Source organism: Vipera berus, assembly GCF_964194415.1.
Source record: "Vipera berus genome assembly, chromosome: 11".
NCBI classification, from domain to species: Eukaryota; Metazoa; Chordata; class Lepidosauria; order Squamata; family Viperidae; genus Vipera; species Vipera berus.
Window position 1 is genome coordinate 9,085,190 of NC_138214.1, and position 16,624 is coordinate 9,101,813.

General features: G+C 43.8%; 1 protein-coding gene across 1 annotated transcript in view; it reads right to left on the reverse strand.

The window, feature by feature from the left end:
* Nucleotides 1-14,358, reverse strand: part of XPNPEP2 (X-prolyl aminopeptidase 2) — a 28,497-nt gene extending 14,139 nt beyond the window's left edge. Inside the window, exons 1-9 of the mRNA XM_081336369.1 lie at nucleotides 13,821-14,358; nucleotides 12,194-12,267; nucleotides 8,302-8,412; nucleotides 7,193-7,256; nucleotides 5,384-5,488; nucleotides 3,725-3,811; nucleotides 3,387-3,533; nucleotides 2,703-2,804; nucleotides 1,971-2,052 (exon numbers count right to left, since the gene is read on the reverse strand). Coding sequence (XP_081192495.1) covers nucleotides 1,971-2,052; nucleotides 2,703-2,804; nucleotides 3,387-3,533; nucleotides 3,725-3,811; nucleotides 5,384-5,488; nucleotides 7,193-7,256; nucleotides 8,302-8,412; nucleotides 12,194-12,267; nucleotides 13,821-13,872 — 824 coding nt within the window. The 5' untranslated portion in view covers nucleotides 13,873-14,358. The remainder of the gene's footprint in view (nucleotides 1-1,970; nucleotides 2,053-2,702; nucleotides 2,805-3,386; nucleotides 3,534-3,724; nucleotides 3,812-5,383; nucleotides 5,489-7,192; nucleotides 7,257-8,301; nucleotides 8,413-12,193; nucleotides 12,268-13,820) is intronic.
* Between the last annotated feature and the right edge of the window lie 2,266 nt (nucleotides 14,359-16,624).

Genomic DNA, 16,624 nt, shown 5'->3' on the forward strand with positions numbered 1-16,624 from the left:
GCAGCTCCATCTCCCAGCATCCTTCACCATTGGCCATGCTGGCTAGTCTTCTGGGAGTTGTGGTCCAGCATTCATACGAGAGCCCCAGTTACACCTCTGGAAGTCTTCATTTTCATCCCACTATTGTCCCAAGGGCTGGAGAGTAGCATTTCCTGGCCATGCTTCTTCCTTTTAGTCTTAAAACCCCTTTGCCAATTAGGCACAGTTCAGACTTGACGATTGACATAACATCAACCCACTGAATTTTGGCCATGCCAGGTTTTCAGCCCACCGTTTGCAGTTTTCAACCCACTGACCATCAACTAAGAGGAAGACAAATGGGCTTCTCCCAGATTCAGCCAGCATTTCCACTGCTATTCTCCAAGCAACGAAGAAAAAGGGCTTAAGTCAGCTTTTCTTCCAACCCAGTCTGTTCCAGATAAATTGAACTACAATTCCCATATGGACAAAGGATCTTGGTGTGAAACATCTGGAGGACATCGGGTTGACACAGGCCTCTCTTCTCCCACATTTGTTTTGCTATTCGCCGAATATATATACAAATGTAACACTAATGATTGTGGATCCTTCATTTATTTTAAAATCTCCCCATCTGCGCTCTCCTAAACAGCGGAGTTATTTTAACACAAAGCCCTATTGGGCAATCCCAAAGCACTCGCTCTTCCTTTTCGTGCCTGGGAATTCAAATGTAAGATGCACGCTTGCTTTCGAAGACATGAAGTCCACACCCTATAAACATGGCTCTTTTCCTATTCCCGCCATGGTTTTACAAGTTCTGTAATTCATTTCCTCCTCGAGAACATAAGCCTTGCCTTACCAGATCAGTTCAGAGTTCTAGGCTGGTTCAAAGTACCAGCTGGCTTCAAAGGTCCCAGCTGGCACTTGGATTCCTTGGTGGCACCCAGCCAAGAGGCTCTGGAAGCACATTGTGGGCCAACCCTTTTTTTGTCTCTAGTATTAGTTCAGTTTCCTGGCAGATGAGAAAAATGCTGTCTCTCCATGTGGACATGTGGTCTCTTCGTTCTGACATTCTTGTGTCCCGTGCAAAGCAACATTTAACTTGGAGTCAAGGCTCTGAACCAGGGATATCCAACCTTGGCAACTTAAGACCTGTGGATGTCAACTCTCAGTTTTCTCCAGCCAGTTTAGAGAATTCTGAGAGTTGAGTCCACAAGTCTTAAAGCTGCCAAGGGTGGACGACCCTACTCCAAGCCCTGAAATCTGATGATCGCCTCTTGATGTTCTCCTCAAACTTACAAGGCTTTAAGATGTCTGTGGAGATCCTCAGTCATCCAGGACATGGTTGTCCCTAAGGTGCTTTTTTCAGGTTTTTCTTTGAAGACATCCAAGAAGCTTCTTCAGCTCTGACTCGATGGTGGGGAATGAAAGGATTGCAAGGACTCTACAAGCAATATAAATCCTTCCATCGCCCACCATCCAGTCAGAGCTGAAGAAGCTTCTCGAATGAGAAGCGAAACGTCTTCAAAGGAAAAACAAGAAAGTCCAGTGGCTTCCTGAAAAAAGCACCTTTGGGACAAGGCTTTCAGACACGCACCAAGAAAATGGTTATTTCCTCGATTTTACCACAGAAATTCGGAGAGGATTACCATGACCTCAGCAACTCCAGAATGTCCATGTGAGTCTGCTCAGAAGAAGGATCTCAGGAAACTTAAGGGAACCTCAAAGGTGCCGCGGGATGAAAAAAAAATCTTTAGAAAACAAAGGAGAAGATGAAGAAGGCTCTTCTCTCTCCTACAGACAGCCCAACGATGTCTGAGCCTGCTGATTTGTGGGGGCGGAGATGGAAAAATCGAAAGAAAAACAGAATGGGAGGAGAAAGGAAAGGAAAGGAATGGAATGGAAACAAGGTGGCTGACTGCCTGGTTGGACCCTGGCCACGTTTTGTGGAAGCTCCCACTTACGATGGGAGCCAGACTTGTTGTCTGAATTGTTGAAGGGAGATCAAGTACCTGATATCTGTCTTGGTGAGAAGAGTGTACGCATAGAAGACGGGGGTGTAAGGAATGTCATCTCCTCGAAGATTGAAGAGCCCTACGGGAAAACAAAATAGACGCCTCTAATATTTCCCTCATAAAAGCAGGAGAGCCATTTAAGCAATTAAAGGAAGAGAGGAAAGCAGAAGAGGGAACAGGGAAGCAGCCAAGGGCGCCCAGGGAGCCAGGAAGAAGAGTTTGAGACACGGTTGGGAAGAAGAAGAGGCAACTAGAACAGTTGCTGGAGTGAGTTTTGCCCCATTTTACAACCTTCATTCCCATAGTTGTTAAGTGAGTCACTGCGGTTGTTCAGTTAGTAACTCAGTTGTTAAGTGAACCTGGCTTCCCCGTGGACTCTGCTGGTCAGCAGGTCTCAAAAGGGAATCACGTGACACCCGGAGACTGTGATATAGAGAAGGAAGGAAGGAAGGAAGGAAGGAAGGAAGGAAGGAAGGAAGGAAGGAAGGAAGGAAGGAAGGAAGGAAGGAAGGCAGACAGACGGACAGACGGACAGACGGACAGACAGACACAACACCCATAAATATATAAAGAGAAAGAGATTGATAGAGATATATATAGTTATAGAGAGAGGGAGAAAGAAAGAGAGAAAAAGGAAGAGGGAGAGAGAGAGAGAGAGAGAGAAAGAGAGAGACAGAGAAAGAAAGGAAGAGGAAGAGGGAGAGAGATGATACATATTAACTGACTTACATGCCGTCTCCTCAAGGCCAGAGAGCAAGATTGCTGTGGGCTTCTTGCTGTGTTCCTCCATCTGCCCCCGAGCATTGGCAACCTTCTCTTGCCAGGTACTTCCTAAAGGAAGAAGAGGTCACAAGAATGGGAGGTCTGACTGATGAAAATGTCAGTCTCCAGGCCTCCACTACAAAACAACATCCAGTTTGGCCCAAGAGAGAAAAGCAAAAACAAACCCCTTTTTCTTATGGCCTGCAGTGATGCTGCTATTAAACAGCAGAACTGATAGTCAGCCAATTTAAGGTGAGGAGGATTGCCCTAAGAACACTTTTCTCAAATTAAGGTGTTTCAGAAATATTGCAGGAGAAGAGCAGACAGAGCTGGGGGTGGGGTGTGGGTGGAGTTAAATGTGTCATCAGTTTAGAGCCCTTATGTTGCCACAAATGATCCAAGCCCAGCCCGAAATCCAACTTCTTTTGAATTTTGTTGATCCTTATCTGTAACCAATTTATTACTGAACTTTAGTTGATTTAGATTCTTGAGTATGGGCTCGGATAAATCCTCTGTACCACAACTTAATGAATGGTGCTGATACTTAGTGCCTGACAAATATTGAACTGCAAACATCCTTCGTCTCCAGTCAAAATGGCCCAGTCTCCACACCAGTCTCCCCTCGTCGCTTTGTTTGCGCCCCAAATATACCTATGAAGTCATCTGCGAGGCGATAGATTGTGTTGGTGGGTGGAGGAAGCCGCTCGCTGCCCCAGACAAGGTCCACCAGGTTAACTTCCAGGAGATCCAAGGTCCTATTTGCACCTTCCAGTACCTGGTGATAGTTGTACCATGTATCTAGGGAAAGAGAACGGGAAGGAGAGATCTTGAAACATTACAGCAGAATGGCTGCCTTCAGCCAGAAGACTGGGAGATAAGCTGGCAACTATTTAAGCTGCTAGAGGAGGGCAATGAGGTAGCCTCGTCGTCCTTGGTGGACTGGCCCTCTTGCCCCAATGTGCCCAAGAAACTCCAAAGATGCTTCATACCAACAGAAAAGAGGAAGGGATCCAATCCAATGGTTCCTCCAGCGGGAACTTCATTGAGTATCCATTGCCCAATGAAGTTAATCCATGCTGTAAAAGAAAGGGCATTTGGTGAGCCGTGCCCCTTTCGGTCGATTAGCAGAAGGACTAGGTGGTTGCAAGCACAGACCAACGCGGTAGGAGTTGACTCCCATTTCAGCGTCCACCAGAGCTAGCCCATGGGAAGGACCATGGAACAGCCATTGACCTCTTGCTGAGCAGTCAGAAGACCCAGGTCTGATTTCTAGGCCTTCCAGGGAAAGATGGTAAACTGCCATCAACATAAGCAATACCGGGTTAGAGAAACCAATGGTCTGATTCAAGAGTTAGAAGCTATTTCCTACAGTCTTGCGGTAAAAAGGCAGGAAACGAGAGCCTTCTTGATTTATTGTGGTGCCGCTTAGCGACAGACCCGAAAAGGTGAATGGACTAGACAAGCTCAAAGCCAGAATGGGTTATCGGCACTGCCAGTTCCACCTCCCAAGATTCTTGCAGTCTCTTCCTACATAGGCTGCCTATTCTCCTGGTTGTGGTTCATGGTCCACCTGCTTTTCTGAGGTTCCAACTGCTGAAGGAGCTGTCCCATACTGTAGAGATGGAGGTCAAGGATATGAAGGGACCGTGGGCAGAAACCTGCCTGCCTCAGTATCCTGTTATCCACATGTCTATGAGCTCATTCCAATTAGCACTGCCAAGGACTGCAAGGAACCAGCTAGACAAGGAAGACTTTTCCCTGGCTTGGGATGTTGGGATGTTCTCTAAGATTGGCTAGGGAGTACACCAATAAACAATGCTTTTGCTGTGCGTTATTTCCTGCTTGTTAAAACTGTATAAATACAATAAACTCTGCGTAGGCAAACAGACATATTTAGGACACCCTGCGTTGATTGGTCTCTGAATCCTGCACCATACTCTGTTGCTTTCTTCTGTGCTGGGAGTTGAACTTGGTTTGGATCAGAGGGCCTAACAAATAAATGGCAAAGCAGCAAAGAAAAAGGGACAGGTGGCCTTTTGCTCAAGAGAACTCTACAACGAGAGCATTTGGCCCAGAATATCTCAAAAGGAGCATGATCCAGTTGACCTCCACAATTTTTAAAGTTGCCAAGCACTTTAAACACTGTCCTAAAGCCTTTTTCTCCAGACTTCTTTTCTCTGGGTGTGTTGGGAATCACATCTCTCAGGATCCCCTAGTAAGAAGATTCTTGTTCTGCAGCTTCTGCAGTGGTCCTTGACTCTTCATTCCTTCAAAGACACAATATCGTATTGGAACCAACCCTGTAGTTTACAACAAAGCATCTTAGGACTTGTTTCTTGCTTTCCTTACGCTACCCCCACAGCTATGTTGTCTCAGCGATTTCAATGGTACCCAGCTCCACATCGTCTCCTGGCTAGGAGATTCTGAAAGTTCTGGTCCCAACACATTTGAAGGAAGTAAGTTTGGAGAAGATTGCTTTAGGATGGTGTTCCACAACCTTGGCAACTTTGACACGTGTGGACTTCAAATCCTAAAGCTGACAAACACTGCTTGAGGATATTGCTTTCCTGGCCAAGAGATAATGGGCGGCACTGGAGCTGAAAAGAGAGAATGTGAAGGTCTAAGACAAAGTTAAGAGAAAGACAAACCAGATTTCTGCAGCTCCCAGTTGCAGTCCATCTGACGTTCAGCCTGGATCCAATAGCGGCTGTCCGTGAAGAGAGCGGCTTTCTGCAGGGTGATCACGCCAGTCCCTAAGGATTAAATTCTAAAATCAGAGGCGCTGAAGACAAAAATCTATTTGAAAAATAACATATATTTTTTTTACATTTATTTTTCACGGCTGTTTCCCAGGATGTTGTTTTCTGTTGGTGACGAAGGGACATACTGTGTAAGCTTCATAGCATGTGAATCTTTATTATAAATTAAGATTTGGGGGCCTAAATTGAGAGTAGGTGCTAAACTCCTTGAAATCCAGCTCCCAAAGAAGGTGGAGATATTTTGCCAATGAATGCTATGAATGAGTTTTAAATCTCAGGTGCGCCTTTTTCTGAAATCTGCTCATGTCAGACTAGCAAAAGCTGCTGAGACATTTTTAGTTTACATACATATGTAGCGATCGGATGACAGATGTGGGAAATTACATGTGGGAGGTTTATGTCTCCTTTTGTTGATTTTTTTTTAGAAAATGCACAGAGTGGGAATGCATCTAACACATTTAAGCATCTTGAACACATTAAATATAGCCATTGCACTGCAGCTCTGCTGAGGCAAGATTAAGTAAGAAAAAGGTTTTCATTATTATTATTTTGCATAAAGGCATTTGTTCTTTTTCTTTCTTAGACATAGTCATAATTCACCCAGGGGAATGGAGTAATCTGACGTTGCATTTATCCTAGGATTGGAGACGAGCCATTGCAAAACCGGCAAAATGGCTTTTGTGTATCCAATGCAGCAAAAAAATATGATCTATGTTGCTCAGCCTTACCCTGGAATTAGGGTGCAACTATACTACTATTTCCGAGGGGACATGGTGGCTCAGTGGGTTAGGACGCTGAGCTTGTCGATCAGAAGGTCGGCAGTTTGGCAGGTCGAATCCCGAGTGCCGCGTAACAGAGTGAGCGCCTGTTACTTCTGCCAACCTAGCAGTTCGAAAGCACGTAAAAATGCAAGTAGAAAAATAGGGACCACTCCGGCGGGAAGGTAACAGAGTTCTGTGTGCCTCTGGCGTCTAGTCATGCCGGCCACATGACCACGGAGACGTCCTCAGACAAGCGCTGGCTCTTCGGCTTTGAAACGGAGATGAGCACCGGCCCCTAGAGTTGGAAACGACTAGCACGCATGTGCGGGGGGACCTTTACCTTTACTTACTGTATACTATTTCCAAGAAAGGTACAATGGTAAGGATGTTTGAGTGGGATGTACAGATTGCACTCTATTTTTTTCTGAATTCATAGTTCCTTTTGCCCTGACTTACGACCACAATTGAGTGGAAAATTTCTGTTGCTGAGTGAGACAGTTAAGTGAATTTTGCCTCGTTTTATGACATTTCCTTGCCACAGTTGTTAAGCGATTCGTTGCAGTTGTTCAGTTAGTAACCTGGTTCTTAAGTGAATCTGTCTTCCCCATTGACTTGGCCTGTCAGAAGGTTTCAAAAAGTGATCACGTGACCCTGGGACTCTGCAGCCGTCATAAATATGAGTCAGTTGCCAAGCGTCCAAATTTTGATCACGTGACCTCGGGGATCCTACAATGGTCGTAAGTGTGAAAAGCAGTCACGAGTCACTTTTTTCAGTGCTGTTGTAACTTTGAATGGTCACTAATTGAAGTGTTGTAAGTCAAGGACTACCTGTATTAAATCACTGGCGGGCATTCAGGACAGTTGCTATTTTGATCCCTGAGGACCAACTAAGAAATTTAGGGTTTGAGGGTTGCTGGAGCTCTGGGAGAGGACTCACCTTCTGATCCTGAAAAGCCCGTCATCCAACTAAGTCTCATGTCCCGTTCTGCGACATATTCACTCTGGAAGATGGGAAGGTTTTCAGAAACAAGAGACGGCCCCTGGCTGCCTTACGCAAACATCATCCCAGGCCTACCTGTGTTCTTCGCTTTTCAGAAAACCCAACACTGTTCTCCAAGCTTGTTTTAATATCATTTCTGAACGTTCCGTTACCAAACTAGGTAACGTCACCAACAGGATGTTCTTGTCTTGTTCTCCTTAGCTCATAAATGTCTTGTGTGCCAGTGTGGTCAGTTGATTGTGGGACTGGCTGTTTGTTTGGAGCTATATGTTTGTTTCCAAACAAACAGCTAATCGCACAACCAGCTGACCACACTGGCACACAAGACATTTATGAGCTAAGGAGAAGAAGACAAGAACATCCTGTTGGTGATGTTACCTACTTTGGTAACGAAAGCTTCAGAAATTATATTAAAAGTAAGCTTGGAGAAAAAAACCACAGCCAAAATCTAAAACCCGAGCTACAAGTATTTTCTATAATTTCTAACTCAACACTGTCTTAGTAGACCACATGAGCAATCTTTTGTAGCCAAGTCTAGCCCTCTACATGGACGTCCTAGGAGGGCAAAGCTGAGTTATGCCAGAAATTGGAATTTGGGGTTACACCAGGGCTTCCTGTCTATGGAGATTCTCAGTCATCCAGGTCATGGTTGTCCCAAAGATGCTTTTCCACGAGGCAACTGGACTTTCTCGTTTTTCCTTTGAAGACGTTTTGCTTCTCATCTAAGAAGCTTCTTCAGCTCTGACCAGATGGTGGGAGCTTCTTGGATGAGAAGCGAAACATCTTCAAAAGAAAAGCGAGCAAGTCCAGTTGCCTTGTGGAAAAGCCTCTTTGGGATGGTCAGGGCTTCTTCTCCTGTTCCTGCAATATTTACCACTTGAGAAACTGTGTGTTCTGTAAGGAAGATCAATTCTGAAGGCTTCAACTCTGGGCCTACAAGTTGTTCATCCCGTGGCGGAAGTTCAACTATGGTTAGGGCTCTATTTCCTTGTCTCACTGCTCCATCCTTGGATCCGGTGGAGCTGTTCCTGTCCTCTTTGACTTACCAGGTGCGCGTCTGTGTTAGGCACAATATAGGCTGACAGCCTGTGGGTTTTCATGTGCTCCCGTAGGGTCTTCAGCCGCTCATCCGTCACAACAACCGTGGGAGGCAAGTACTTACAGCATAGCAAAACAAGGCAACAGGGGGTTAGAAGGGGGAAGAGAGGAACAGAGGGATAGAGAGGTTAGCACCTGTATGGTTATCTTTGTGTGTAAACATCGCCCAGCTAATAATAATAATAATAATAATAATAATAATAATAATAATAATAATAATAATAATAATAATAATAATAATAATAATAAGTTGGAAGGGACCTTGGAGGTCATCTAGTCCAACCCCCTGCTCAGGCAGGAAACCCTATACCATTTCAGGCAAATGGCTGTCCAGTCTCTTCTTAAAAACCTCCAGTGTTGGAGCATTCACCACCTCTGGAGGCAGGTTGTTCCACTGGTTAATTGTTCTAACAGTCAGGAAGTTTCTCCTTAGTTCCAGGTTGTGTCTCTCCTTGATTAGCTTCCATCCGTTGCTTCTTGTCCTGCCTTCAGGTGCTCTGGAGAATAGCCTGGCTCTCTCTTCTTTGTGGCAGCCCCTGACATGTTGGAACACTGCTATCATGTCACCCCTCACCCTTCTCTTCATTAAACTACACATACCCAATTCCAGCAACCGTTCCCTATATGTTTTAGCCTCCAGTCCCCCAATATTTTTGACTTTGGTTGCAAGCCTTAGTTCATTTTGAGCCTTAGCTTTCCTCACTTCATCTTTGCAGGCACGGGCTATTTGCTGATATTCTGACTTAGTTATGTGCCCCTCTTTCCAATTCTTATACTTGTCCTTTTTATCTTTCAATTTATCAGAGAGTTCTTTATGCAGCCATGCTGGTTTCTTTTGAGAGCTGTTATTTTTCTTCTTTGTTGGTATTGTACTAGACTGGGCCTTTATTATCTCACTTTTCCCAAGCTTCTTGAGTTGTTTTCCCCTTTAGGATTCTCATCCATGGAATTCTTCCCATGGTCTCTCTAAGTTTATTGAAATTAGCTCCTTTAAAGTCCAAGACTCTAGTTTGGCTGTGTTCTATTGCTTGTGCCTCCAGAATGTTGAATTCCAATATTGCATGATCACTTCCCCCCAAGGTTCCTGTGGCTTTGACATTTTCTATCATTTCATCTCTGTTTGTGAGAATTCAATCCAATATGTCTAATCCCCTAGTTCCCTTCTCTACGTCTGCTAGGTTTGTCAGGAATCTGTTTGATCTTCCACTTGGTGCAGAGTTTGTCTCCCAGTTCATATCAGGGTAATTAAAGTCCCCCATTACTATTGTAATGTGCTTCTAACATACCTTAGTTAGCTGACTAGCAAAAAGTTCATCTATTTCCTCTGCTTGGTTGGGCGGCCTATAGTATACACCTATGGCAATGTCATTTTTCCCCCCTTTTATATTGACCCAAATGCATTCAAGTTTACAGTTTTTGTTATTTATTCTGTAGAGATAAAGTTATTTCTTATATAGAGAGCAACTCCTCCTCCTCTTTTGTTTAGTCTGTTTCTTTTAGTTTAAATCCCTCTAGCTGTGTGTTCCATTTGTAGGTTTCATCCCACCATGTTTCCGTAATGGCAACAATATCATATCCGCCCTCATTTACCTGAATTTCTAGTTCACCCTGCTTACTGTTCATACTCTGTGCATTAGTGTATAGACATTTGAGTCCTTTATGACTGACCCTGTGTTTACTTGCTGCATAACCTGTGTGGTGCTTGGCTTCCCCTATTTTCTTAGATTGCCAGGGACAGTGATGTTCTGTATCAATTAACTCACTGTCCCCATTGTTTAGTTTAAATGTTCCTCCAGAAAAGCTGTGATTTTATTGCCAAGTAAAGAGCTGAAGAGCTAAACAGGATCAGATCTATTTAGGACCTGAGGGTGACGGATCAGGAGAAAATCCCAGGGTGAGATTGGGAAGTTAGAGAAGGATGAACCACCAGTTCTGTTTCCTTGTCATAAAAAAAATAACCTGGCTTATGAACTGCAAGGCCCGTCCAATCAGTTGGGTTAGGCAGGCAGCGTACAAATGATGGTCGATAGATAAATACAACAGGGCACCCACGAAATCTAGGAGCCGAGCTAGGAGTTGAGAAAGGGTCTTGGGGTTTTATGAGAAGAATGCACAGCTTCAGGGTTGATTACCCTCCATATTTTTTTTATTTAAAAAAAATAGGTTTGATATGGTAATGGAGTAGCGAGTTCAACAGAATAATAATAATTTTTGCCCTTTTCTTTCTTAGAAGTTGGGGCAGGGGTGTTCGCAGGGTATGTAGGTGGGGGAGGGGACCAAGAAAGAAAAATGGTGGACCCAACCCTGTGATCAAAGTCCCAAAGAACCCAGTTTCCAACCTGGCGGAAATGGCAAAGATCTCAGCGTACTTGAAAGATCATTCGCAACAGAGATATATTGTGGAGTGGAAAAAATGGATTGATTACATCCAGAATAAATATGGGACTAAAAAGTTTCACTTAGCATTTGAATAAGTACTGATGTGATATTTATATTGCTTGTAGTTATTTTATAAGAGTTAAAGTGCGACAGATTTAATAGTTATTGTTGTTTGCATATGGTAGATTATGATTGTTTTTATTGTTATACCTTGTATTTAGCTCTGGGAAGTCGGGGAGGGGGGAGGGGGAGGGAGGGAGGTGTTGGGGAGGGTTGGGAAGAGGGGAGGGGGTTGGGAGGGGTTTTGTTTTGTGTTGAAAATAAAATGTACTGTAAAACTTTTCAATAAAAAAAATGTCCCAAAGAACCCCATTAAAAGATGCAGGATCCTTCCTTCTTTCCTTTGTTCTATAATAGACAGCCATAAACCAAATATGAGCAGAGAGCTTTAGCTATATGGTTTTGATTGTCATCTTATCCATCCATCCATCCATCCATCCATCCATCCATCCATCCATCCATCTATCATCATCTATTATGCCGCCCATATTCCCTACAAGGTAACTCCGGGTAGCTTACAGGTTACAAAACAAGTAAAAAATAATTGAAAGATTAAAACAACACAAAGTTAAAAAGATTAAGTTCACTTCTCCGACCAGCTGTCTGTGGACACCCTTGATTTACAGAAAATAGATGTGTAAGCCTTCTTTTACCAGTTGAACACAACATTTTACTATCTAAACTGTAAAGACGAAGAAATGGAGAGACGTGGCTGAAAATGGGGATTTTTGCCCCCCAAATTTCATTGGCACGATCCTGAAGGACCTGGGAGCTATGAAAGTGGAGCTGGGTTGCCTCTTCCGACAAGAAGGGATGGGGCTTAGCTTGGGTATCAGAAGCTGCCAAAACCTTATGTTTTAGAGAAGCCGTTCTAACATACCTTTAAAGCCCTACATGGCTTAGGCCCGGGATACTTGCAGGACCATCTGCTGCCGGGAACGAATTCCCATCGCCCAGTACGCTCACACAGAGAAGGCCTCCTCAGGGTACCGTCGGCTAGACAATGTCGGCTGGCCACCCCCAGGGGAAGAGCCTTCTCTGTGGGAGCGCCATCCCTGTGGAACCAGCTCCCCCCTGAGCTTCGGATAGCCCAAGATCTCCAGTCCTTTCGCCGCGGCCTCAAAACACTCCTTTTCCACCTGGCTGACCTGGACTGACAGGGATTTTAATTATGTTTACAATTTTTAAGTCTAATTTTAATTTATTTTAATTTTTAATTTTAATTTATTGTACAGAGGCCTTTAATTTTAATTTTATCTTAATTTCTGTATTTATTATATGTTATTGTTGTTAGCCGCCCTGAGACCTTCGGGAGATAGGGCGGGATATACGTCCCATTAATAAATAAATAAAATAAATATTAGTAGAACGTACATTTTGGGGTAAAGTTCAGGAACTCACCTGTGGGTTAGTCGTACAGTTTCTTATGTCTTCTGATGCAGAGCGTGCTTGCTTAGGATAACTTGTGATGCAGCCTAGGATGGAAGGAGAAACCTCTTATTCAAGCAAGCTTCCTTTGAATGGCTTGAGCGGTCAAATCACCATCCAGCCTTGCAACCATGTCTTTTTCATTATTCCCATTTGTCAAGACTTTGGATGGGGAGACCACCCACACGTTTCCCCTTGCATCCAGTTCCAGGTTGGAAAGGGCCAAGTGTCCTCCAGCAGATTGTCTGACTGCAAGGACTGCTGTAAAGAAAAGGACGAGGAGCATCCAATTCATTAACAAAGAGTCTCACTAAATGTGCATTTTGCACGTTTAATGTTATTCAGTGTGTTCGAACGTATGTTGCTCTCTTTTGATCTGACCTTGTTTGCTACGGCAACATTTGAACGTCATTTCTCCTTAGCGAGTTATAGAGTCAGTTGGAATCTGAAGACTAACACACCTTAATATGGCGAACGTTTTAGCATGTTAAAACGTTAGAAAAGTTTTCAAAACAAATTAGGATACTACTCCACATGCAAGATATACAGCAGTCAAGGTTGGTCGCCTTATTGTAGCAGTCAAGGCAAAAAAACATTCCATAAATGTTTCTCTCAAGTTTCCTTTCTTGGCAGTGGCAAATATTTATTTTATTTATTTTAATTCCATTTATATCCCGCCCTTCTCCGAAGACTCAGGGCGGCTTACAAGCTTAGCAGTAGCCTTCATTCTATGTATATGCCTGCTTATTAGGGCTTTCACACACACCCCAAGCGGCATTATTACAAAGTCAGCTTATTGCCCCCAACAATCTGGGTCCTCATTTTACCTACCTCGGAAGGATGGAAGGCTGAGTCAACCTTGAGCCTGGTGGGAAATAACCTGCACTGATTGCAGGCAGCTGGTGTTACTTAAGGAGGCATTAGCCCACTGCTCCACCAAGGCTCTTGTTAATGAATCAAATACTCCCCAGTTTTCTGACAATGTACTGTATCGGTACTGTAACTAGCCATTAGATCTCACCTAATGATAGGGCTGGCCCTGCCAGAACTATATGTGAAGATTAGCAAAAAGTTGGACCTCCTCCAGCTTTAATTAGCTTGGACTCTGGACTTAATATCATTCAGAGATAATTTGTATTCCTCCACTTCAAAATGGGATAAAATAGCCCTATCAGTCTCGTTGTCTGGTTCTGATTAGCTATGATTGGTTTCATATTAATAGTACGTTAATATTGCAGATAAGGGAACAACATTTCCCCAAACCCCATGTCTTTCTGCTTTGTCCTTTGGAGTGAACCTAAGCAAGACTTTTCCCACGGTCCCTAGATCAGGAGATCCTGCAGAACTAAGAAAAGGGGATGAAAGCGACAGAAAAGGGCCCCATGCAATGCGCAGCAGGTGCCCAGCAAAGAAATCTTACTGTTAGTTGCTGCGTTGTCTGTCAAATCAACCCAGATAAGTCATTTCAGTTTTGCCGTACTCACCATACCACTGAGGTCATGAGAACCGGTGTGGAGAGAGTAACACAAATGAGAACATTCTTTCTCTTGGTTTCGCAGTTTCAAGAAAGAGTGTCCAGGTCTCAAACCATCATACATACCATGAAGGGAGAGCAAAATCCAGGCTTGTAGGAGGTAAGAAACAGGGGCCATGTCCTTCCTCAGACCGGTGATGTTGCCAAGAGAAGAATCTCAGGAAGAGGTTAGTCTATCAACCAGGTGAGAGTCCAACCTTGCCAAAGTCGGAAAGGTGGAAGAGCAGTCCAGGCAGTCCAAACAACCTTCCAGATTATCTGGCTTTCGATGCCTCTCTTTCTGTTCTCTCCAATAAAGCAAATAGCATGTGATAGAGATGCAAAGTCCAAATTTCAGCGTCGGAAAGTGATCCCCCCCCCCCGAATGTCTGTGCTTTTATGCTGCTTTTTCAAAACAAAACAGGCGAAGCAACTAAACCAGTTCTATTGTTTAATTTACACTCCAGTTGTCTCTGGATGCAGCCCAGACTTATAGATCTGGGGTGGTAAACCATGAAGTCTATGAAAGTGCAGCAAGGAAGCGTCAAACATCTAGGAATCATCCAGAATGTTGCAGGACAGTTCTGGCTGTCCTAAGAGGGACTAGAGATGGTCCACCTTTTCCCTGACCCAGTGGCGTTTAAACCATACAAGTCATGTTTTTGGAGTCTGAAGTAGGTGGGGGTAACATCGACAGTGTATAAATGTGGGCGTTGGAAAGTAAAATGCAATTGATGAGCCAAGCAAGAATCAAGTCGGAGGAAGTCTGTGTTTGTTTCAGGCTGGGCAACGGTCCCATGAGTGAGGTCTTGCCCTGAGTAATATACTCCAGTTGAACTGGTTTTAGCATTGGGTTGAAAAACTTCAAAGTTTTCAGTGGGAGGTGCTAACTTCAAAGGGACGAAGCATAAACAAAGGAACTTTGCCTCGGATGCTGCAGAACGTTACAAAAAGGAAGCTTGTGGCAGTCAGCAGCATGACATCTGTCGTAAAAACAGCCAGCCTGAAAAGGGGAAGGTTTTTTTTTTTAAAAAAAGTAAAATAAAGAAAAGGAATTATTTTTTTTTAAAAAACATTGGTATGTAAATAATAGTTCAATTTTAAAAAAAAGGAAACAGAGATGCTGGCGGACCAGCAACCAAATGGCGAGTTCACAACATCTGGAACCAGTGGTTTTTAGGTCAAAGAATGAGAGATAGGAAGATGAGATTAAATTGCATCAAGATGTAAGCTGTGCTACTTAAAAAGAAACATCTAAAATGTGTCAGGCTGCTAGTTTCGGTCACTTTTCCGCTCAAAAAGAAAAACTAGTTGTAGATGATCAGAAAAATTATGCTAAGGTTATCCTAAAATTCATGATGGGCAAACGACTATGAATATTATCAAGTGCTTCAGTCTAAATTTATTGCAGCTGTCCTTGCAGTACCAAGATGTATTCAAACTAATAAATAAAATTATAGGAGGTTTTTAAGAAGAGACTGGACAGCCATTTATCTGAAATGGTATAGGGTCTCCTGGTTGAGCAGGGGGGTGGACTACAAGACCTCCAAGGTCCCTTTCAGCTCTATTCTATTCTGATTCTGGACTTCACCTAGAGATAGGCTTAGCCTCCATGGATATCATCTTAACTTGTGACTACATTTATTTTCTCCATAGAGTAGGGGCCCAGAAGCCACCAAAATCAATCTTCTTGAAATTATTGACAAGCTTCACTTCCAAACATGTAAGTCAACATGTTCAAAGTTACTGGCAAGCTCTTTCATTGGAGAACTTTGGCCCATGAGGTTTTGATAATGCTAGAAGTATTTTTGAACAACCTGTGCGGGAGAGTGGTTTCCAAATCAATCTGAACAGTCTGATTCTGATTCAGAATAACAATGTTGGAAGGGACCTTGGAGGTCTTCTAGTCCAACCTTCTACTCAAGCAGGAAACCCTACACCAGGGGTAGGCAACCTTGGCTCTTTGATGACTCATGGACTTCAACTCCCAGAATTCCTGAGCCAGCCTGGCTCAGCTTGGAAACCTCTCCCTTTCCCCTCAGCATGGCTGGCTCAGGAATTCTGGGAGTTGAAGTCCACGAGTCATGAAGGGGCCATAGTTCCCCCATGCTGGCTCAGGAATTCTGGGAGGTGAAGTCCACAAGTCATCAAAGAGCCAAGGTTGCCTACCCCTGCCCTATACCATTTCAGACAAAGGGTTGTCCAATCTCTTCTTTAAAAACTCCAGTGATGGACCACCCTCAACTTCTGGAGGAAAGTCATTCTACTGATTAATGGTTCTCACTGTGGGGAGATTTCTCCTAGCATTGCAGTATGTGGTGTCTTTTCAGATGTGTAGGCACCAGCCTTCTACTGCATTTCCATTAGGTTTGTACTTTGGTCAACTGGATGCCCTCTCTTCTGTCTTCCAGTTGGGGAAGGGGCCCCCAAAGTTTTCTTCAACATACAATGGTATTGTGAAGGCAGTTCAGTGAAGTTTGCTCCTCCTTTGTTCTTTCCATAGGATATTTCAGATACTTTTTTTATTTCTCCTATCTTGAGGAATTTCCTGGTAGAGAGCATGATTTCTTTGTCCCCTCTCCTGTCTAATCAGTCTTCAGACAAATCTATCCTGGCTGCCCAATTCTAAGTCTTTATATGCACTACTCACCTATCCTCAGCAACTCTGAGTGTATATATTAGTTTCTTTTCTTTATAGCTTCATATATTCCTCCTCTCTACAAATCCCATTTTCTTCTAGCACTGATAACCCAGTTTGGTAATGAAACATCTGCAAGAAAACCACCAAGCTCAGAGAGCACCAAGGATCCCACAGTCCTCCTCCTCCTCCTCCTCCTCCTCCTCCTCCTCCTCCTCCTCCTCCTCCTCCTCCTCCTCTTCCTCCCTTTAGG